Raw genomic sequence first — 23,995 nt, forward strand, 5'->3', positions numbered from 1 at the left:
AAAAGAATACTGAAACTTATTTTCCACTGCCAATAAAAAGACTAAGTCTTTGTGTTAAAAATATTGTCTGTATGTTTGCTTCTTTCTCATTCAAGAGTTTTAGACTTTCTCATGGCCTATGAAGGCTAACTTTTAATATGAAATCCGAATGTTTTAAGGGAAAAAGGACTCGGGCTGTTGTAATTTTCATTCATTCGAATAACCTTCCTTAAAAGTTAATTTGGCAATATAGTGATTACATTTTTTTTTTATTATTATTTATTTTTATTTTTATTTTTTTTATAAAAGGAAGTAGGAGCTCTTGTGGTGTCATCAGAAAAATGATGTTCGATAGCCTCAGCTTAGTGGATCTTATCAGTTCTGATAAGATCTACTATACAGGAATACTTTATCTTTGTTCATATGGAAATGTAAATTTTCTCCATTGGTGTGGTTTTAGTTTGATTCCTGATGCACTTGCAGTTTACTTGTGTAATTGTGTAATTTACTTGTGTTTACAGAGTGGCTCGTAATGGCTACTTTTTTATACTGGCAGAGTAACTTGTAAAGAACATCACAAAATTAATTGAATCATGGCAGTAATCTAAAACATTGATTTTGTGCTTTCTATGTAGTTTGTATTTTAAAACAAAACCCCGTTCCAATGGTTTATTGGGCGTATTTGTTTTGTATTCTTATCCATCCCGCGCAACCTCTAAGGTTTGTGTATTACTGTAAAATAATGCACATATTTCTGTGTATTCAGTCAAGTATAGTGTAACTCAGACAGCATGCTTAACGTGTCAGTACATGTAACGCTGTACGTCTTATGGACAGTATTTGTCACTTCCCCTTTCTTGAGCCCAGGTGGCGCTGTCGGACCAAAAGCAGGAAGTGGGAAAACGGGAGAGCCGGAAGAGTGGAAGCGAGGAATGTTTTAGGCAGGCTCCAGCGCTCTTGAACGCTGACTCGCCTCCAACACAAGATCTGAATTCCTGTCCTGCAACTGACGGCCTATAAGAAAAAAATCGGAGGAAATCGTAAGTTGAACGACCTCGTAGTGAATGTCAGGTAGACATTAGCGAGTGTTCGTGATGAAACGCGAGCCAGCCGCAGAGCGCAGACTAACCGTGAATCACACCGACACAACGACCTAGAAACGAGAGCAGGAAATACCTTACAATACGGGCTGCTGGCTCGCTATTTAATGGTCGCTTTCCTTAGAAATTTTTTTTTTTTTAATATTATAAGTACGCGTACATAGAGGGTAAGACATGTATGGAAAATAGTCTCAAAATATGAATCTACACATTTAAGATTTGCGTGTTTTGACGGGTTCGGGCGCAGTCGAGCTGTCGCTGGAGCTAATATGCGCATTGAATACTCTGTGAATCACAAAAGATATTAGTTTTTTAACATGTTAAACAGTACCTATGATGTTAGCCAGCTCATTGAAATCACATCTCTCCCTTATAGCCCTCTGGCCTGTTTTGTTCCTGTGATATAGAAGCAGGTTAATTCACATTGTAGAATTGTATATTTTAGAAAAATTGTAGATGCTCATCTTAACTGACAAGTGCTGAGCATACTTGCGATATTCCCATCAGTTCACATCAGAAAACCGGATTATAAAGCGTGCTGATGCTGAATGCTGGGGTCGCCAGTGGCTGTTCGTTATGTAAAATAACAGGTTTCGGAAGCACGCTGCCTCGGTAGGCCTTGCACAGTCATATAAAGTAGTTGCCAGTTGGGTGTGGTTTAGTTGGGGAGAACTTTGTAAACTGTCGTTTAGATAGTAACGACGAAACCGTCTTGAACTGAGCGGAAGAGGTCCACCCCCTCCCCATTTCCATACACTCTAACTGGGAAAGCCACGTAAGAGGGCCACCGCAGTGGTTTATGAAGGGCAGCTGTGGCAGCCCTATCCTGCTGCCACAATGCTGCTTTTCTTTTGTGAAGCTCTCCCTTACTTCACACAGTGTTGAATAGGGACTGAGCTCATTGCCACATCCACATACAAACCTGATGATAACCCAATACTATAATTTCCGAATCCTCTCAGATGTGGAAAGCAGTAGCTGGTCGTTCACTCAGCGTTACCGTTGATGAAGGTGCGGACGACTGGGAGACTGATCCTGACTTTGAGGTGAGGCAGGCTTGCCTCATAACTCTTTTCTAACCTGTAGTTATTGAACCTCCACCACCTCTCTCCTGTTCCGTTTAGCTAAAACCTTGCTGGCTTATTTAAAAACTAAAATGTAGATGTTCAGTATGGGGCTTTCTACCTCTCCCTTATCTCTGGTCTCGTGTCTCCGTATTGGCTGCGTGCAGAACGATGTCACTGAGAAGGAGCAGAGATGGGGAGCAAAGACAGTGGAAGGCTCGGGCCATCAGGAACACATCAAGTGAGTCAGGATTTTGGATTCGATGCTAGCATCACTGATGTAGTTGCACTGAGAACAAAACAAATGTCTCTGACTTTCTTTGGCTCTGTAATTGGGACCTAAATGGTTCAGAATAGTCTAGCTGTATTAATCAGACATCCATTATACATGTGCCAGCAGCACCCACAAGGGTAGGCTAAGAGTGTATGTGTGTATGATTTTGAAAGGTATGGATTGAGGGTGTGAGATTGAAAAGAGGTTGTGGGCTTTGGTGTGCAAGTATGGGGGTCATCGATTCCATCAGCTTTAAGCCAGCGGTCAGAGACCCATTTTCATACTGTCAAAGCAAGGCTTGAGATGGCAGAGGTATGGCCAGGGGGGTGGGTCGGGGCTGGCTTGTTTTTGACTCTGTGGGAACCATTGGAGTGTCTGCTTTGTGAGCATTTCTGTAGCCACTGCTCTCTGTCCACCATGCTTTCCAGCATCCACAAGCTACGTGAGAAGGTGTCGTCGGAGCACAATGACCTGAAGCAGAAGGAGCTGGAGAACATGCCACAGGCCTCGCACGGTTACGGGGGCAAATTCGGTGTGCAGGAGGACCGCATGGACAAGGTGGAATGCCCTGCTGTCTTCTGCCTCTCTCCCCCTCTCTATCTAACCATCCCTCTCTCTCTCTCTCACTTTTCCTTTAGTGCTCTTTTCTGAAGCCCAATGTGCAAAGCTCTTCTTGTCTTGTTGTGGACTTCTCATTTTGCCCTTGTGCTCAGTACAAGCTGAAGTTCAGTGATGTGGATCCCATTGTTCTGAACAGAGTCGTTTGCATGCTTTCGCTCCCACTGGTTGTGGTACAGTGAAACAGATCCATTTCAACTAATCAATACATGAGTTAAAATGTCCCAGGCATTTACAGCTAAACCCGCTCTGCAGATCAATAGAGAGCCTCAGCTGTGACTAAAGGGCAGATGCATGCTGCCTTTCACAATGACATGAGCCCAAGCTGGCATACAAATTGAACTGTCAAACATACTACAGTTGTTTGCCTGGGTGATGGGTTACAAATCGCTATTCTTGACGTGAATAGGCCCAAAAAGTATGTTTCTTTCTCTCACACACACAGACGCGCATGTACACAGGCGCATGCACAAACATCAGTGAGCCACAGCCTGTCAGCAAAGTCGGATTGCTTGAAACCGCCCTGGCTACAGTACTGACTGTCGATGTGACGGTCTCTGTGTGACGCTGCTCACATCACCAGGGTTCTGGATCGTTTCCCTGTTACTTAACTGCCAGTGTGGGAGAAAGAGAAGCAGGAATGAAAGAAAAGCCATGTGATGTGGCTGATGTGGCCACACAGAAGAAAGTTGAAGGAGGAGTGTGGGATGACACGCTTTTATATTTGATTCCTTCCTCAGTGTGGTGGCTTATTGAATTTCAGGTGCATTTTAAACTATGAGGAAACCCTTACATTCTACTACTGTGTATTTTCTGTAGTGCATATTTTCTCTCTTTTAAATGAAAGATTGAGGGAAAAATCTCAAATTCCCATAGATTTTCAAGATAATAAATATAATTGACCACAACATGGCTTTGATAACCAAATTTTGCTTCTTTATTTTTGTGCTGGCGTTATGAGAGTGATGTAATTTTAAGATTGTGACCACAAGTGGATAAATAGAATCTGACCTCCCCCTCTTCCTCTCTTTCTCCTTGTCCCCTTGACCTCCTCTCTCTAGTCTGCTGTGGGCCATGACTACCAGAGTAAGCTGTCCAAGCACTGCTCGCAGACAGACACTTCTAAAGGATTTGGGGGAAAGTTTGGTGTACAGTCTGACCGTGTGGACCAGGTATGGCCCTGCAAGTGCCTGCGTATACCACTTGATTGCGCACTTGTTGCTGCCCTGAAAGTGACTCCACCCACCGTTGGGTGGGGCTTGATGAGATGTCTCCAGAAGGAATGACTTGGCTGTGATTTTGTTTTGCTTGCGTTCCCCCCCCCCCCCAGTCAGCTGTAGGGTTCGAGTACGCTGGGAAGACGGAGAAGCATGCCTCGCAGAAAGGTGACGTTCCTCTCTTTGGTCTGTGTGGAGCTCAGGAAAGCTTGTCTGGTGGAGGGTGCGTGAGCCCCACCGTGATGCTCTAAACTGCCATGCACATTTGAGGCCTGCCTTCACAGCTGAATCAGTGCCAACTTGTATCTGCATAATCTGTCAGTGCAGTTTCCTGTTTCTTCCTGCTGAATTGCAGTATTGCTGTAATTGGTCCCCCCCATACGGGGAGGACTCTTGTTAGAGCGGTGAGCTGCTGTGATTCTCCGCCGCTGTGCTGTATCCCACAATGAGACACTCGGGTGTTTGCAACATAAACGAAAATATTTAGCAAAAACACGTGTAAAACCTTTGCTTGTTTGCTCACCAGTCTCCCAGTGTGAAACCCAGCACCTTTCAAAAACGTGCTGCATTAGTCTTCAGTAAGCTAATTATGCAGATAGAACAGCAGAGCTTGTTCTTAAAGGCCCAATCAGAGATTTGTGCAGGCCAAGTCAGGCTTTGCTCCTGCTACACATGCCTCTAAAAAACAGGTGGCCACAGATCTGTATTAAAATGCTCCTGTCGTGCAGGACCTGCAGAGGCCAGTTTGGGGCTGTTCGGAGCTCTTGGGTCAGTCGGCCGTTTGCTTTGCGGAGTTGCTGCGTGCTCACCTTGCCATGATCAAAATCTCGCTGAGATGTGACCTGTCCCATCCACACAAATGATTAATGATTTTGAAAAAGCAATAATTACATTCCATTGGAACCAGTCATTTGGTGCTTTTAAATCTGATTTTATTATTATTTCATTTATGACCAGGTGATGGCTGATCACAGTATGCTTAGATCCCTATGCATTATATGATGTGTGCTTCCTAGAATTTGATTTGCTAACTGATGCATATGGACTGAGCACCCACAGAATAGTTCTGAGCCTGGAGTTCTGCAGTGGGGCGGGGGGGGTGGACATGGGCCCTGGAGGGTTGGACTGGGTCGGCACTAAACAGCGCAATGCACTGCTCCCTTCAAGCCCCTCTCACTCTTGGGTCAGAACCCCCCCGACATGTCCGGCTTGTGATCATGCTTGCTTCTGTTCTCTGCTCCGCGTGATGTCTGTTGCTTTTTTTTTTTTTCTTCACAAATCCATCCATCGATCCATCGATCCATCCACCTTCACGCTCCGCCCCCGGCCCTACTCCACCCGCCCTGTGCTTGGCTGTTGCGTGCTGCACACGTGCCCTCCCACCATAGACTACGCCACTGGGTTCGGTGGCCGCTATGGGGTACAGGCAGACCGCGTGGACCAGAGTGCTGTAGGCTTTGATTACCAGGGCAAAATCGACAAACACGAATCCCAGAAAGGTTTGTTCCCTGCCTGCCCCCCCCTCCTGTGTATCTGTCTGTCTCTCTCTCCCACACACACACACACACACCCAACAGCACCTGCTAGGTGCTAGGCTAACAAAATGCCTGCTTTGTCATTTTAATATCTTCCCCTCTTTAAAAGGTTATTCCGGCATGTTTATTATGTTTATATTTTTATTATGTAAATAATAAGCTTTACTACTTTCCTGATGGTAAAAGGAAAATGGTTGCATTCAAATGACACAAACAGAATTTTAACTGCATGCTTTCCCCTCTCTCTCTCCTGCGTCACCCTCTTCTGGGGACTCCAGACTACACCAAGGGCTTCGGTGGCAAGTTTGGTGTGGAGACTGATAAAGTAGATAAGAGTGCCGTAGGCTTTGAGTATCAGGGGAAGACTGAAAAGCACGAGTCACAGAAAGGTGACGACCCTCTTCCTAAACTAATTGTTCAATCACATCTGTTTATTATAAACTTTGGCATACTTCTGCAATTTTTCTTCATCCAAGTACCTCTTGTGCCAGCATCAGTATAGAGTTCCTCTTTTGTATCATCTATTGTACGTTGTTGTAATTGCAGGTTTGTGCTGTGTCTATTAAACTCGAATTGCTTGCAGCCTTCCAAATCAGTATAATCTCTACTGTGACATTCCGTGCCCAAAATGATCTGTGTTGACTATCCAGTTGGAAAATAAGTACTTTTTGTTCCACGGTGGGGAGAAGGCAGGCAAATATTAGTCACTTTGTTTCTAAATGGGGAGCAGATTTTCGGTCTCTGTGCCTCTTTAATGATCTGCGTATGGCTGTTCCTTACATGAGTTTCAGCAAAGCTTGCAGTGAGGTAGACTGCTTTTTTTTTTTTATTAGCACACTATGAAGGGGCAGTTTCAGTTCTCAGGTGAACGTATCTACTGAATGCAGTAATGAAAGTGTGTGTGGGTGTGTGACAGACTATGTGAAGGGTTTTGGAGGGAAGTTTGGTGTGCAGACAGACCGCCAGGACAAATCTGCAGTTGGCTGGGACCATCAAGAGAAAGTCCAGCTTCATGAGTCTCAGAAAGGTAGCATGCGCGAGCGAACACACACACACTTTTCTCCTGGGTGGAAGAGGCACGTAATGAAGTAAAGCTCTTTTTTTAAATTTATTTCCCTGTATGTATATATGTATGTATGTGAGTGAGTTTTGCTATTAATAAGGTTTGTGTATTTAATAGTCAGATTGAAACTATGTAGTTCCATAAACTTTTCTGTCCCTCTGTTCTGCTAAATCATCTTTCTTTCTTTTTTCTTTTTTTGACTGACATTGAATGAGAGCTTCCATGTGCAGTGTTTTGTCGAGGTGAACCGGTGTGTTCATTCTCTCCAGTCGTCCCTGGCAGCAATTTCCTCATGGAAAAGTGCTTTTCATTTTTCCTCCTGTAAATGGTGTTCCTTGTCTGGGCTGTCACATTCTATGTACATGTGTTCGTAAGTCTGTGTGTGTCTCTGTGGGCTCCCTCTCTTTCTCTCTCTTTGCAGACTACAAGCGTGGGTTTGGCGGGAAGTATGGGGTGGAAGTGGACAAACAGGACAAGTGTGCTCTGGGTTTTGACCACAAAGAGAGCCTGGCCAAGCATGAGTCTCAACAAGGCACCGTCTCTGCCCCTTCACACCCGTGCCTCACCCTTTTCCCCGCCTCCCACACACACACACACACACACACACTCTTTGCCTGGCCTTTCTCGGTGCACCAGCTACACCTGGCCTTCCCCTGCCCCATGACCATCTGATTTGAGATGGCTGCACTGATCTTGATTGGTACCCACCTGCCCCAGCTCCAGCGTCCAGAGGCACAGGATCGTGACTGTCATGGTGCCCAGAACCCTAGCCACACATGCTCTAAATACCTCCCAGTTAAATCAGCATTTAGCATTTAGTTTCAGCATTAGTTGCAATAGCTTCACATAGGCCTCCTCTGTTCAATAATTGGAGGTAAGCTATCTAAGAAGTTGGCTGCTTGGCTGTCACTTTTGATTTGTATTCCCAAATTATCCTCTTCATGCAGACTACTGACCATGTGCCATTCTGGATGCTGCTGGGCAGACCCCCCACTCCCGTGCTTGTCGTCCAGCCTCTACCCTATTTATATACGTATTTGCTTTTGATATGATGGCGTCTCCTGCCAGATCTCCTGAAGCACCCTAAGCATTGTCTGGCTTGCAGGCCTTGTACAGGCCACTGTTCTGTGTGCATCCCCCCGCCCCCTGCAGACCTGCGGCCCCTCCAACTGTCCCTCAGCCACAGAAGCGCCCCGAAGCGGAAGCAGCGTCCCTACCCGAGTGCCACAGTTGCGGAGGGCGACGGCCTCCACCCCCTCCCGTCTCTCCACCCCTCATTCCGCCTCTCTGTCTGTGATTGGCTGTCTTTCTTTGACAGGTTTGCACGAGCTGCCGCTCAGCATGGCTCCCCCAGCTTCTGCGTCCAAGGAGGAACACTGGCTCTCGCGAGCCGCAAGCACTGCGCGGAACATTTTCAGTCATTCAATTTTTAAAATTTTTCTCTCTTCCTCTAGATTACTCTAAAGGGTTTGGCGGGAAGTACGGCGTAGAGAAAGACCGAATGGACAAGGTATACACTCCGCTTGCCAAATCTACGGCACATCTGAATGTCTGAGGTGGAAGAAAATGGCTGCGCTGAGCTGGTGGATGGAGAACTCAGGCTGTTTTGCGTTTGCTCTTTTTCCTGTGTTTAGAGCGCCGGAACATTCGAGGAGGTAGAGAAGCCCCGCGCTGTTTATCAGAAGACCAGACCGGTCGAAGCAGGCAAGAGCGTTTTATCTGCGCCAAATATCTTGGGGAATGATGTTGATGCAGGAAAGAGCACACACGTGGCTTCGGTTTTACTGTAACAAACGTGCACACGTCAGTTTGTGATGATCTGAAAGAGTACATTCTGAGGCTGTGCGCGCGTGCACAGGTGGCAGTGGAACGAGCAGTATTAAGGCTCGCTTCGAGAATCTTGCCAAGGAGAAGGAGGAAGAGGACAAGAAGCGAGCTCAAGAGGAGAGGGCCAGGAGGCAGGCCACGGAGAAGCAAGAACAAGAGCAGGCCCGCAAAAACACGGAGGTGGGTGGGCAGCGCTCTGTCTTCTGTCTGTCCATGTCTGTTTCGAGTCATCAATGGGAGAAACTTTTATGTGAAAATTCACCATATACACGGACTGTTTGTTTTTTTTTTTAAATGTTTTATTTTGTGTGTGTATCTAAAAGCATTAGGCATGCCTTCTTTCATAGCTTTACCTAGTCATCTTGGTCATCATGCCGGGGTCCACCAGTTGTGAACTGGAAGATGCTTATTTTACATTTAATTAGCTTACTCATTTGTCATCATGAACCACCTGCTTCTGGTTTCAGAGCAGACCCTAAAATGTCTCTCTTGTGGTTAATAACATTAGGGTTAATTGGCCAAAACATTATTGTCCAAATGTTAGTTTTATGCTTGACCTATATTTTAAAAAGCTAAAATGTAGAGGCCTGTCAATGAGTATTGTGCAAACTTCATGCTGAACTCCTCACACTTGCCTCAAACCATGAATTTTACTCTTATCTATAAAAAGGGGTGAAGTATGTCACATGGCTAAAAATAGCAGCAGTGTTTTTCCCATACTTTTGTCCGTTTTTATTGATATCAGTGTCAGAAACCATACTGGGAATTTGAGATTATGTAACATCTCTGTGTGGTTTGAGGTCAGTGTGTGATGATTTTGGCTTTACAAGAAGATAATTAGTGGGCGTAAATGATCTTTTTGTGTTGGGCGAGTTGAATCTCTTGGCTGCAGTGTAAAAACTAAAGGAGCAATATTTGAGCTCCAAACATGTGTTGGCAGATTTGTAGTGTTCCCCCTTATCCAAAATACAAAGTTGTTTTGTTTTTTTCAGATTATGGTATATCCAGTAAAGTCTAATCAGGGGGAGGTGTTTGATGGTCCAAAGATGGGAGCTAAGTCAGTTCAGCATTTAGATCTAAAACATCACATCACCATTATGGTGGTAAGCTGGTGTGCCTGCAAAAATATAGCTAATGTCTTGTACTACTGTACATGACAAGCTGAACTTAATGAGTGATCCTTTTGCATGACTTTTGATATCTTATTGAGCTGGTAAATGGATTGTAAAGACGCATGATTGTAACATGGTGCTAACAAGTACTATTAGTCCTGTATAGCACAGCTTGACACGATTCATCTTGTTTGAGCGTTGGACCTTCTATTTTATTGTATTTGGGGTGAAATAAATCAAAATAAAGCAAAATTTTGTTGCTTAGTTGAGCTAAACATAGCGTAGAGTGACCCATACAACTGAATCGGTCGCCTTTTGTGTTCACGACGGATGTAAACGTGTCGCATCTAAACACAAAGCTGGACAACACCAGCCAGAAATCCTGCTTCATAAAGACAGCTATATACACAATTTAATCATGTTAAGGACAACATGGGCAAAACGAGTCAGTCGGGTCTGTGATTTGTGTGTTTCCATCTTGCATGTCCTAAGCATGCTATCTTCGGTTCACTTTAGGACAGTGCCAAAGCTCGGGTTCCCTCCCCTCAGCCTGGTCCCGTCTCCAAGGCTCCAGACTTCCAGGTATCTGAACTCGCACTTGGTCTACCAGAGACTGAGACTCCATGCTTCTACACCTAGGCTACATAGCCTGTCACTCACTAAGGTTATGTAGTGCAAACCAGGCATAGTGTGAGAATTATAGTTCATAGATTACCATTAGGTAATAATTGCACATCTATGAGTAATAATAAAAAGGTAGTTCCCAGTCCTGAAAAGTTTCCTCAGCAAATTTTTTTGTTCACCTGACTCAATGCATGGAGCCTTGATAATAATTAGCTAAAGAATTTAATCAGATTTGTTACAGCAGGAAAAAAAACAAAAACAAATGCACACTGACCTCCCCTGGGTTTATAAAAACACTGTCCTGATTCATGTACCTAGTTCCCCTTTCTGCTTTTCCAAGTGACATATCACCCTCTAGTGTTCAACATGGGTAACACAGCCTTTCCTTCATTTCAGTCATTTAAAAACAGGTCCTCTCTGTTTCTGGAGAAGTTCAAAAGGTCTTGCATACGTTTGCCTTCCATAGGCTAAGTTGCTATCCCTGTGTGTGTGTGTGTGTGTGTGTGTGTGTGGGAACCCTGACGTTTAGAAAACAGTGGTGGAGACTGAGAACTTGTATGAGGTGGAACCAGACACGGAGCCCACGTGCGAACAACCTGCTGAGGAACCCCTTTACCAGAATCAAAACCTGGAGCCGGCGCTGGAGGGGCGTTACCAGGCCACAGGTGCCACCACCACCAACCCCTTCAGACTGTGTGCTGGGCCTCATTCAGCCAGTTCATTTCCATCAACAGCACAGTGTACAGGTTCTCACTCCTAAAGATGGTGCTGCTGTTACGCTGCTGCTATGCAGCCTGTACACAGGGAATTTTTGTGCTTTGCTTCATTTTATTTTTTAAAATCCAAATACAGCTCTAAATTTTCAGAATTTCAACCATTTTGTATTCATTATAGCTCATTATAGTACATTGCGGAATTGCTCCTGTGTAATCAAACTTGACCTGTAACTTTACTACTGAGGCCACCTGTGTAGTAAATTACTTGGAAAGCATTGTTGGAGGCTGGCACACTGAGCTGTGTGTGTCGCTGCGTGTCCATAGATTCTCCGTCCTATGAGTATGGGGAGGATCTCGGAGTGACTGCAGTGGCCCTGTATGATTATCAGGCTGGTGAGTAGTCTGATTTATATATACAGAAACACGCATGCATGCACACACAGCATCACTTTTTTTTTTCTTTTCTTTTTTTTTTCCCATGTTTACAGCTGGTGATGACGAGATCTCGTTTGATCCTGATGACATCATCACCAACATCGAGATGATTGATGAGGGCTGGTGGAGGGGCGTGTGCAGAGGGGCTTATGGACTCTTTCCGGCCAATTACGTCGAGGTGCGGCAGTAAGGTCGTCCTCTGGCTGCCACGCCCACCTCCCTGGAGGAGAGGGGTCTCCTTGCACGTCCGTTCGTTTTTCCCTCTTGTCCCACTACTTTCATCTCTTGTGGAGCTTCTGAAGTGTTAGGCGTTCTCAGGTCTTTCTATCTGTTCCTCACTTCCCGTCCCTTCTCTGTCCCTTCCAGAACGAACAGGACCCTGCTGCTTTGAACTAGTCATTAGGACACTAGTCCTGTTTTGAGAGGAAGCACTTCCTACATCTGCGTCATTATCATATAATTCATATTACAGCATATTTAGTCTATGATCGCGTCATGTCTCTGTAATCACACAAGAGAAATGATCTTTCTATGGTTTAGGTGAAAGCTTGGCTTTTTCTTTTTCATGTTTATGAAGATGTAGACTGAGACCTGAGTGAAGCTTCTTGCTATGACCATTTTCCATTTGCAACACTAATGGGTGTAATTTTGTAGCTAGTAGTTGATTCAGAACATGACGAAAAAAAAATATTAGTCAACTTCCAGCCCCACCCCTCGACTTACTGCCATGCAGAGCCAGCACTGCACCCACCTCTGCAGTTAACTCAGGTTTGGCTGCAGGAGTTCACTTTCTCCTGGCTGTTCCAGGATGTGTGATGGAAAAGAACATTGTTTTTCTGATTGAAGAGATTTATATTAAGTCTGAGACGTAGCACAGACGTGTGGTTCTCTGGCCTCTTAAAGTGTAGATAAGATCACTATCGGTGTCCCTGCCATGCAGTGCTGTTCCCATGCTCAGTTTTGGTCTATGTTGCTGTCCTCACTGTGATCTGTGGTTTACTGGACACTGGGCCAATGTACCCTGTTCAAAATGACCGACACAATGTAACATGAGCAACTGAGTGTCTGTCAGACGGGACACTGTCCTACGGCTATTTTTGATTTGGTATTATCTTAATATATACATTTAGCTTAATTTTATCAAGTGACATGCTAGTCCCATTCTGGTACAGTGGGATTCTGATTCAGTAGTGATGCATCTAGTGTATATCTTTTTGGGTTGGGTTTTTTTTAATAAAAGTGACCTTTTCAAATCTTATTTTTATCTGTATTTTGCTGGCTTAAATCTCATTACATGCTTTTTTTTTTTTTTTTTTTTTGTAAGAAATGGAATTTCAGTTAATAAAACATGGATGGTAAAAAGGAATAGTTTGGAAAAGTCTTCATTTCAGTAAGTTAAAAATGAATGGGGGATGTGTATTTTTCCCAGTCATTGCTGTAATATGGAGTGAAGGCCTTTTTTCCCCCCCTTCATTCTAATTGTAATCTTTTTGTTTAAGGTTATATGATCTCATTGAATACTCACAGAAGAGGTCAGTCATGTTATATTTATTTCTTACAGTCAGTTTTGGTTGCCATACAATAATTATTGAGGATTTTGGGGAAAGAGTGCAGTTACAGGAACTTCTCTTTTCATTTCAATAATTCAGTAATTCTAAAGAGGATCTGGATAGCGTAAAATTACAGCAACATAAACACAGGTTTTACACAAAATAGAGTGAGAGAAAGATTAATATATATGAAAAATACAAAATAAAAATAAAAATGAAATAAAAACGGTTTAATAAGAAATCGATAGAAGCCCTAAAAGCCAGAAGAGGTTGGTTTGAACTGGGGTTTGGTGGTCAGGTGGGGTATATGCTCATTCAAGAGCAGACAGACCCATGATGTGCTGAATGCCAGCATTTCTCTTAATTAACTACTACTTAAATCTACATTTCCACACAGAAATTAGCGTAGTGATATGTTGCTCCATAAACTCTTCACATAAAAGTTTTTAAAATAGCTTTTTATATATATTAATACTGTAAATGTGTGGATAGGCCAGTCGCTAGGGAGGGGTCTGAATATCATGATAATCATACATTACAGCATGTGACGTTTTGGTCAGATATACACACATTTTACAGAAACTGTCCTTTTCTAAAGGTAATTACATTATGTGTCAGATGCAGGGAACAACCATTAGATCTGTGTGCTGTTGTTTCTTGCAAACATCTAGTCTGATTTTCCGTCACAGCAATTAACCGATAACTTTCCATTTTAAAAATCACAGGGTTCAGGATGTGTGATAGATTTTTAACTTGAAATTCACAATGAAAAAAAAAAAAAATCCATAAAGTGTAAATATTGCTTCTTAAAGTACCTCAGGAATCTAATAAATGTACTTTTTATTTAAATACTTTTAAAATACTTTTATTTGGCAAACCACACTTTAGGTGACCTTGTTTCAGTCAGTAGCTTTATAAAATTCCATATAATTCTATATAAATCATGAAAAATACTGTGCTTTTTGCTTTCATGCTCTGCTATTGTAAAATAATCTCTATTTAAAAAGGGTGGACCCAAAGCAGCGTAACGTGGGTAGGACCTCGTTCACAGAGGGCCTGTGGCTCTCCCTGTCCCAGCTAATAATAATCTATAATAAATCTCTAATAAACCATTCATACATAACATCTGGGGAGGAGGGTCATGTGAGGACTCGCCGTCAAAGAGAAGAAAATCCAAAAACCTCCCACTGTCAGGGCAGAGCGCCTCTCTGCTCTGGGGGTGGTTGGACTAACAGCACATGGGAGTCGGGTGTTAAAAGGTTTTACCTGCGTCTTGAAGTGGCCTGTATTATTGTGCTACTAAAACATGGCTGGACCACATAGTCAGAAGAGTGAATCAAAGTTTGAATTTATAAATCGCATGTCAGTCTGTATATGTGTCTTTAGAACACTTTTATATTTTTAGTATTAAACATCTCATATGGTTCAAAGTAGGTAAATATAAAACAATGTCTTCCCATTTGGGAATTTTGCACTGCCTATAATACCTGATGATGCGGGATGAGAAGCACTGGGATAAGTGATCATCTGTGATCGTGTCTGGATTGCTGTTTGTGGTGTGCATTGTGCTTTTAATTGCAATGCCCTCATGATATTCCCAATTGCCCACTGCTAAATCCAGTGGCATTTCCTGAATACCAACCTTCCTCCGGCTGATTGAGACTCTCCCTAGAAGCAGTAACTTCATGCTGCGGGCAGACTTTAAACTAATGCTGAGGAATGCAGATTAGTGCCCTTGCCAACTCTTTCTTGATACGAGGACATGATGAGAACACTGAAGCATCTACTGTCCTGCTCTCAGACTTCTCCTTTGTGTCAGGTTAAAAATAGCGGCAGTCTTCATGCTTGTACCAAGCTTTACTGTTGCCACGCGCCACTGGGCTGGGTGGGAGGGGCCTGTTGCGAAGTAAGTCAACGTTCAGTCTCTTACAGTCTGAGCTCTGCTAGGTCACAGAGATTTAGAACAGAACGTTCCTTGAACAACTGGATTTGAAAAGTATTCTATGCATTTATGACTGATTTTAAAGTCAGGGAAGCTGAATGCTTTACTATCATTTACCGAATAACAGGCAAACACTACACATGAGAAAAACAAAAGTAATGGACATGCCAAACTAAAGATCTAAGATAGAAAAATGATTTTGACAGTCATGAATTGGCTTGGGATAGGAGGGTAGTCCAAAGAGAGAGAGATCCTGTAAGTGACTGACAGGGGAAGGGGAGGAAGAGGAGTGGCACTTTTTCAATTCAAAGTTATTTGGAGCAGATAAAGAGTTGAATTGACCCTCCTGCTCACCTACAGTCGCGAGGAAGACGAGGATGAATCGGACTTATTTCCTCTTCCAGCATTCCAAGAGGTGGCAGTCTGGCTGGCACACACACACATGCACACACACACATGCACGCACACGCACACATATGCAGGAGGGGCTGCTACACTGGTACCCCTGCCCTGATGTGACAGGTCTAGAGAGTGGACATAGCTAACAATGTGTTTGCGTGCTGTCATGTAGGTAGTGTGTGTGCTTGCATGTGTCAGTCTGACTGCGTGATGAGAATGCCAACATTTTTGGCTAGGGTCTCATACACACCAGGAGTAAGAAGCAATAACAAAAAAGTGGTAATTCTTCTTTTTCCAAAGTGTGTTAGCTTTATACAGATGCTGCATCAAGAAATAGGACTCCAGACATATAAGTGAAGAAATATTTTTTGAAGAAACTCTAGCAAAGATAGAAAAGGAGCCCCAGCCAGTGCTGGGTCAGAGAGGCCCACACAAGGTGGTCGTAAAAGGTCCGTGGTCCAAAAAGTGGTGTGGACAACTGAGAGCTTCACCTCACAGACTTGTGGTCTGGCTTGTTGTGGACTCAGGAGCTCAGAGCCTTGCACGCGTGCATCTCTGGGACACGGTCACCGCGGGAACCGTGGTCAGGTGGCACCCTCTCCATGGGAGCGGCACAGCGCAGCGAGAAGGACGAGCAGGAAAACCAGAGAGACCTCACGGGGCGTTCCTCCTGTCCTGGTCCTGCTGGGCTCACGACAGACACCCAGCCCATAGAACAGAGGAGAGGGATGGAGTGTGTGGGACAGCAGCTGGACCGCCCCCTTATCTGTCCAAGAGAAGCTTAAGGGCCCTCTCAATGTTCATCCTGTGACCCACGCGGGTCACGCCCAGGTCTATGAGGTCCTCCTTCTGGAGGCTGGGGAGGTGCGAGCCCTCGATCTCGTTGTCCATAAAGGCATCCCTGTGCTCGCTCAGGTTCAGGCTCTCCAACCAGTCGGCTACATCGTGCTTCGTCCACAGCGGGACGGGTTTGCTGGCGAAGGGCTTGTTGGAGGCAGCCTGAAGGAGGGTAAGCGGTGACGGCGAGCGGCTGCTTGCCGAACCCAGGCTGAAGCGCTGCTCGGGGCCACCCAGGGGTGGGGTCGGCAGGCTGAACACATCTGTCAGGGTGGGGGAGGAGGTGGAACCTGGGAGGGAGGAGGCGCGGCCAGAGGTGGGCCCTGAGTCGGGCGGAGAGGAGATGGGGCTGGAGATGTTCGGGGGCAGGCTGGTAGGAGGGGTGGATGGCATACTAAACGTCACTGTGGTGGTCCGCTGAGTACCTGAGGCGGGAGTGACGCCCTCCCTGAAGAATGTGCGAAAGAGACGGAGAGAAAGAATGAAAGAGTTCGTCAATTTATAGTTCTGCACATCCACCAACAGCATGTATCAAAGAACCCTATTTTGTCATTTATCTATAAGAATTTGTGAAATACCTGAAATAAACCATTAAAATGAGGGAGAAGCAGAGAACAAACACCATTTTGTTTTACAATGACAATATGAGAAGAGCGTATGCCTATTTCCTGCATACAATACAAATTGCAAACAAATGTAATGCAGTGTAGTGCAAATGTAAAGCAGGGCCACTTTGGATTATGTAAGGAGACCTCTGCTGCAGACCTGGTGGGTTAGTTTAGTCCTGATGAAAGCACTGGACAGTCAGTCAGAGAGACAAGAGGGAGAGAGAGAGCGAGAGAGAGTGAGACAGCCAATGCTTTGCTTTTACTGCCTAGAGAGGCTCTTTATCTCTCGGTGGATTTGCTACTCATTACATCAGACTTACTGGAAAGACACCTGCCTTGAAAGAATAGGTGGGGAAAATGGAATTTTCATGTGAAATGTACTTTGTTTGCCTGGTCATTAATGTGTTACTAAAAGGAAAGTATTTCTGTTCTGAATTGTTTTATGTATTTCTTGCCCAGGTTGTAGCATTTGGAGATTAGCTGACAAAATGGATGTTTTGTTCACTGCGCCTGCTCTTACTGTTCATCAAATCAAGTCAAATTTATGTATATGGAACTTTTTCACAACACACATTGTCATAAAGCAGCTTTACAAATGATTGGGTCCAGATTTCTAAGGATCAAGCAGTGGCAACGATGGAAAAAAACTCTCGAGGAAGAATCCCTGGGAGGACCAAGACTCAGGAGGGAACCCAACCTCCTTGGGTGTTCCACCTTATAAACCATGCTTTACTACATAATATACAGTCCATGTAGCTAGTTCAGTAAACATATCAGCTTCTTCCAGTTGGTCTAGGGTGGTTGAGCTGGGTCTTGAGTAAAGACTTTTGTGTGTGCATGTTCCAAGTTCACACTGCCAGGAGGGGAACTGGAGCATATAGCAGCATGGGTAGTGTGACAGATGGGGACCTGAGGCAGAACAGAGGCTCCACTCCACAGAGCTACACTGAATATAGTGACCGCTATCAGTGTGTAGATATGAAAAAGTGTGTGTGTGTGTGTGTGTGTGTGCATGTGACAGAAGGCTTTTCAGTGTAAGGTCATTTCAAGATAGGCCAATTATTTTTCAGTAAACAAAACAAATACAATGTCATAAAAATGCATGTCATGGTTTGTAATTTTACTTTGGAGCCACTAGAGGGTGTAGATGATTCATGTTGTGATGCAGGCTAAGGCCCAGGTGTTAACTAGCTTTGCCTACCACTATGAATGCACACTTGTGTAAGGCACTTTTACATGCCAGCAGGGGTGTGTATGATGAATTATTGTAATGATTTAGTAATGGCATTGTACCATTCAGTCAGAGAAAATCCTCAAATGTATCACTATCATTAAACATCATGTTACAGTTTATATCAAAAGTGATATTTCTTATCCACTGATTCAGCCTCTCTCTCTCTCTCTCTCTCGCTCTCTCTCTCTCTCTCTCTCTCTCTCTCTCGCTCTCTCCCGCTCTCTCTCTCTCTCTCTCTCTCTCTCTCTCTCTCTCTCTCTCGCTCTCTCTCTCTCTCTCTCTCTCTCTCTCTCTCTCTCTCTCTCTCTCTCTCGCTCCCAGCAATTAAGTTTAACAGCTGTGAGCCAGAAGGGGCTTAGAGATTCATAAAATCTTCTCAGTAAAAAAGTTTTACTGCTGAATGTGGACATTTTTGAGAAGGCAACTGTAGCCAGCAACATATGCGCATTTAACATTCATGTGAATCCATACATCACCTCCTGTCAGCAAAACTCATTAACTGTGCAAAGATACAGATTTACACCCACTTATTCATCAGTCTTACTTATTCATCAAAGCTATTACTCTCCATGTGTGTTGGGTGTGTGTATGCTCCACATGAGCCAAAAGGGCAAAAATCAATGTGTATGTAAACACACACACACACACACACACACACACACACACAAAATACAGCAGAGTGAAAGCACAAAGCTTGTCTGGCGTTTGGTGCTTCTCACTGCAGACTTACTGCAGACAGCTCTTCAGCACAAACTCCTCTCCTTGGAGATGTTGAGGCAATACAGAGAGGCATAAGACAAGATGACATGACAAATAAGCATGAAGTAATGAAAAATGCACATACACACACAAACACACCTCTCTACTATTACTATAACATTTTCTTTTGAACTATGTAATACTATTCCTATACTGTACTATACTGTAGCTACATGCTTCTACATACCTAAAAGCAGCTCAAACCCCAATCCCAATTCTATTTCAAAATACAATTCAACACCAAACCAATCCCCAACCTTAATCCTAACCCTAAAACCAAGCCTAACAAAAAACTAATTCTAATTTCTTGTCCCAAGACAAACACTATTCCTAACCTCAGCCCATTCATTACCCCAACCTTAACCCTAACCCCAATCTCATTTCTAACCCCAACATATTTTTCTGCATTGACACTAAAATGTTTCAGTTATTGCTTAATAAGTGTAGTTCATCTCACAGAACAAAACCTTTGGGCGTATATTTGAAGCTTACTCTCTGCTACCTACAGAGAAGTGGGCTGATCTTTGAAGATAGCACTTAGACAAGTAGATGAGCCCACAGATGGAAAGAAAGTTATGCCTTTACAAAAAGCTGTGTGTATGTGGTGATGTGAAAAGTTAATTTATTAATGGTTTAGTTGAATTTTTAAAGCCCTCCCTAAACATAATGGTAAAACTGGTGAAAACAGGCTCTCAAAGATCCAAGCAGGAGATGTCAGAATGATGATTTTTGCACATTCATTGACTATATTATTTATTATCCCAGTCATGTAATCTCTCAGTTATTGGTTTATTTGCCTGACAAATGTTTGGGTGCTCATGTGAGGTTAGCTGTCTGACACCTACAGAAAAGTGGGCATATCTTTGAGAATTGCACTTACACCATCAAATGAGCCCACAGATGGAAAGAAATGCTTGACTTTCAAATGTTTGTGGGTGTGTGATGCCCTGATAACTTTTTTGTTAAATCAGGCTCTCATAGAGGCTAGTTGATGATGTCAGAATAAACATTTTCAAGCATTCATTGACACTGTTATTAATCTCCTAATCATAAAATGTTTCAGTTATTGAATTATATGTGTTGAATGATCATTTGGATGACACATCATTTGGTGTTTATTTGGCAGTTATCATCTACATCTGCTAGCTACAGAGAGGAGGGACTATCATTGCAGATAGCATCTGGACTAGCAGATGCCCCCAAAGATGATAAAAGTGCATGACATTCAAATGGTTTTGGGTAAGTGATGACCTGATAATGTAATTTATGTGTTTGGTTAAACAGTATTTCTAAACCCGACCCTAACCCTAATTCTAGAATTGGTTAAATCGGGCTGTCATAGAGCCTATTTAGTTAAGTCTACTTATAGATAACATCTATTGAGTATGCCAACTACACAAGTAAAAGATCCCACAGATGAAATCAAATGCATGCCTTTTAAATGGTTCTTTAAATGGGGAGAGATTAATTGCTACAGACACACACACTCCCACATACATACACTTGTAACATACACACACTGGCATGACTGCTACCCCAACTCCAAACTGTGCAGATGCCTGTGATGCAGCTTGCGGGAAAGATAGCATCTTCTCATGTGATTTGGTTTAAGAGCACCCCCACCCCTCCAACACCCATCAGCTTGCTGCTCCCCTAACTGTACTGCCAAAGGAACCAGGCCTGGTGGCTGCTCTCAGCACCGTGTTGCTAGGCGACCGTTTTGTTCACTGGGTGAAGCTTTTGCTGGTCGGCAAGATGTGGGAATGGAGGAGCAGGAGTAGCAGAGCGGTGGTGCTGCGCCATTACACGGTGCAGCCAAAGTCATGGCCAAGATGACTGAACCATGACTCTGCTCTGACACAGAAAGTAGAGTTCTTCATAACTCAGTCATACACCATGTGTGCTGATGTCTGAATTCTCATTCTCTTATCTCATACAATATTTGTCATCCTTGTTTCTGATTTAGATCAGTTATGGTGTTTATGTTAAATTAAAGTACTGAATACTTTTAACGTTCATTTTTGGGATGAGTGGTGAGCACAGAGCAGTTTAAGTGCTATTTCTTTAAGATAAACATAGGAGCTGTACTAAATCAGCAGAACATAGGACAGAGGATATTCACCAACTGACATCAGAAACAGAATAACTGATCATTTTCCTCTGTCTGAAAAAGGGAAAAAGTTAAACTGCAGCTTTGTTGATCATTCTTGAGCTTCAAAATGTTTTTCTATCAAATGTATATCAGCAACCCACCCCACCACACACCACACAGATTTACACTGAATAGGTTTTCAGTCTGTTTCTTCCATTATTAGGATACTAATTTATTTAAAAAATGGTTAATGTCATCTGGTTAATGTCAAATGGTTGATGTCATCTTGGTCCCTGCATCACACAAATAGCTGGCTGGCAAAACAGTGTAAACAACCAAATCAAATGACTCAGGACAAACACTGTCCCTGCTAGCCAGGCCTATCAAAAAACCCGCTTACTATGAGCAGATAAAACACATCCCGCATTCCAGCTGCTTCTGCCTGCACAAATCACACTTACAGTGCTTCCAAAGCTTCCTGAAAGGCTTATAGCTCCACCAAATAGACATGTACTGACAAAGAAGTCAGTGTCTATATGCATAACTAGAAAACAAATGTTCCCTGAAGAAGAGGGCCAAGGTACAACACATGCAACATGGGATATTGCGCATCTGGCTGAAGACACTTTTATTCATGCTTGTAAGGCAGATGATGTTTTGTAACAGGTGGGTGACTCTGTCCCTGTGCTTCTAAACCTTTGTCACAATCATCTTTCCCCAGTTCTACATATCACACTTTACTAATCTTAATGCATTGAGCTTGGCAAAATGCGATATGCATATGTTTCCTTTCAGTCAATTCACTCAGTACATATAATATGGGACATATTTTCACAACCTGCCCTGTGTACACCAAACAGAGTGAGCCTGCACTTTAGTGCATCCCTAACCCTGAGGAAAGAACAGACAGTTACTGAAGGAACGACCGTTATCAGGTGATAAAAGCGCACAAATGTATGTGGTAAAGTCAAGCTAGCAGTCGCACAAATGTGTCTTAGAGAAGCACCCATGAAAAAGGCCTATGATGCAACTATGATGCACTCTTGTGGAATGGGCCTGTAAACTCTTTGAAGGTAAATCCAGACCCTGTCTTGCGTAAGCCAATGAAAGCCAATGAACCAGCCTCTAGTGAGAGAAGTGCTGCTCAGACAATGGCATTCCATGGCTTGGGTGGGCAAAACAAACAAACTGGTGACATGTCCAGATTGCTTGAGTATAATTTATGGCAGAATTTATTTACGTGCAAGAAATTGGTATGCTATACCCTTGAATGCAAATTTGTTTGAAAGCTGGATGAATTCCTATAATGGAAACAGGAAGGTGGGATTACTAAAACGCTCTCCCATGCAGCCTTCTTTTGCATCTTACTTTGCTCTCTCGTGTAACCAATGGGTTGCAAGACCACCTTTACTCCCTTTACTGCATTGCTGCTTCTGCTTTTCTCAGCTGGAAAAAAAAGATCGAGATCAATATCAGGATTGCCTCGGTTCACGTCATCTGCGTTGTTGTGGTGTGCCATGCTTTCATTGGGCAGAGTAATAGCAGCTACGGTTGTGGTTCGGTGCCATTTGTAGCTAACACTATCTGACATGCCTGACAGAGATCGGGTGAATTATTTGGATGAGCAGCTCTGCTCAGCGTGTTGGTTTGGTCAGTCACTTAAGGCCATTCAAACCAAATTTGAGCTCAGAAAGAAGCAAACAAAAGCTTTGGGTTCTATTCTGCCCAGGCGTGAAATGAAACCTAAGCCCCAGACGAGTGTTCACAAACTGACAGCACTGCTCCCACCTGCAAAGAGCACTGCTCCATCGGTCATTTCTGGGAATGCCCCCTTTAAGCAGCAGTCACTTAAACATATCCCACACCAGTAGGCTTGGGGTACAGGTCTTTGGCCTGGCCTTCAGAAGGATCCATCAATGAGGAAGAAAAAAACATAATTCCTCCTTAGAAGTATGTTGCTGTCTGGAAGGAACTGCAGCTTGGCAAAACCACAATTTCACCTTGAGTGCCACCTAAGAGGTGTCATGTTTCTTGTTGTTCCAGGGCCATGCTCAAAAAATACTTTTAAATTTTTTTTTTATTTTTAACTCCAGTACAGTTAACAAAGTACCTGTTCTTTCAAAGCATTTGCGCAAAAACATCACTACAAACCAGTCACTGTATGTGGGTGTAGAAGGCAGTTCCCATTCAAAACCCTATTTTAGGGTTGATAATGTGTTTTCAAGTCTCTTCTCTGAGTGCATGGAAAGACTATGAATTCACTTTCTCCAGAAAGTGCCTTAATAAAGTTATTTTTCTCAAAGCAAAATAAAATTGCCTATTGAGAATGCAATAACAAATGCCGACTGAACCTGAAATCCCCAGTTTGGCTACTGGCGGTCAGTTTCACCCCACAAATGGCCTTGCAAGTTAGTCTGTTTATAGCTCACGTTGCAGAATGGCACACATGCACCGTCTTGCCTTAGGTGGAAAGAACTATTGTCTCAGGTTACTGCTACAGTTTAGTGGATGCTCCCTTACTTTTCCTGAGTACTTTATACACTAGTAGCAGGCAATGAAGTAGTGATCCTCAGGGAAGACATAAAATCCTTCTCATCAAACAGGTGATAAAGATAGTTCCCCAAACTGAATCAGAAATGGGTTGGTATAGTCCATTCTAGATGCAATAATTATGTATAATCTGGCAACCGTAGTGCAAGTTGGCAGTTTTAGCCCAGGACGACATTAACTCAGTTATAAAATCTGGAAACATAAAGAGATGAGGTTTTAGCACTGTTAGGACACTAGGAAAGGAATAACCCAGCAAACCTTGTTGACTTTTTAGCGGGGGAAGGAACGGGCCATTCACATTCTACTTCTGTAACGTGCGACAAGAAAGTGAAGTGGAGGAGGTCTCATCCTCCTCATGCCTCCCCTCAACAGCCGCAAAGGACTGACTAATCTGCAGCTCATCCTGGTTATCAGGCAGACCATGCTTGTTTGCTCCGAGGTTGAACAGTTCAGCGTCATC

General features: G+C 43.6%; 3 protein-coding genes across 17 annotated transcripts in view; 2 read left to right on the plus strand and 1 right to left on the minus strand.

Annotated features, from left to right (window-relative positions):
- ppfia1 (PTPRF interacting protein alpha 1) overlaps positions 1-63 on the plus strand; it is a 59,793-nt gene extending 59,730 nt beyond the window's left edge. For all 7 annotated transcript variants that reach the window (XM_035525765.2, XM_081715871.1, XM_035525770.2 and 4 more), the window contains one exon: positions 1-63. This exon is cut by the window's left edge and continues 1,393 nt beyond it. The gene's annotated coding sequence lies outside the window, so the exon portion shown is untranslated.
- Positions 64-868: 805 nt separating this feature from the next.
- Positions 869-12,140, plus strand: cttn (cortactin). 4 transcript variants are annotated; one of them, XM_027014475.3, is made up of 17 exons: positions 869-1,019; positions 2,042-2,125; positions 2,311-2,384; positions 2,846-2,975; positions 4,097-4,207; positions 4,366-4,420; positions 5,641-5,751; positions 6,066-6,176; positions 6,704-6,814; positions 7,272-7,382; positions 8,305-8,360; positions 8,485-8,554; positions 8,709-8,857; positions 10,306-10,371; positions 10,943-11,078; positions 11,454-11,522; positions 11,618-12,140. In XM_027014475.3, exons 2-17 carry the CDS (start codon positions 2,042-2,044, stop codon positions 11,752-11,754), a joined length of 1,581 nt encoding a protein of 526 aa, XP_026870276.2. In that variant the 5' UTR covers positions 869-1,019; the 3' UTR covers positions 11,755-12,140. The 4 variants fall into 4 exon arrangements, with proteins under 4 accessions (XP_026870276.2, XP_026870280.2, XP_081572010.1 ...); XM_027014479.3 differs by lacking the exon at positions 7,272-7,382; XM_081715884.1 differs by lacking the exon at positions 5,641-5,751.
- Positions 12,141-12,755: 615 nt separating this feature from the next.
- Positions 12,756-23,995, minus strand: part of shank2a (SH3 and multiple ankyrin repeat domains 2a) — a 124,592-nt gene continuing 113,352 nt past the window's right edge. For all 6 annotated transcript variants that reach the window (XM_081715881.1, XM_081715880.1, XM_081715879.1 and 3 more), the window contains one exon: positions 12,756-16,740. In XM_081715881.1, the coding sequence (XP_081572007.1) occupies positions 16,218-16,740 (523 nt within the window). In that variant the 3' untranslated portion in view covers positions 12,756-16,217. The remainder of the gene's footprint in view (positions 16,741-23,995) is intronic.

Source organism: Electrophorus electricus, chromosome 6 (assembly GCF_041902795.1).
Source record: "Electrophorus electricus isolate QZ-2024a chromosome 6, ASM4190279v1, whole genome shotgun sequence".
Taxonomy (NCBI): Eukaryota; Metazoa; Chordata; class Actinopteri; order Gymnotiformes; family Gymnotidae; genus Electrophorus; species Electrophorus electricus.

Bases quoted from the DNA above. Each gene is read 5' to 3' on its own strand.
- cttn (XM_027014475.3), top strand. From the start codon at position 2,042: ATGTGGAAAGCAGTAGCTGGTCGTTCACTCAGCGTTACCGTTGATGAA. The intron at 2,976-4,096 runs GTGGAATGCCCT...TCCTCTCTCTAG, and splicing joins AGGAGGACCGCATGGACAAG to TCTGCTGTGGGCCATGACTA. The intron at 11,523-11,617 runs GTGAGTAGTCTG...CCATGTTTACAG, and splicing joins CCTGTATGATTATCAGGCTG to CTGGTGATGACGAGATCTCG.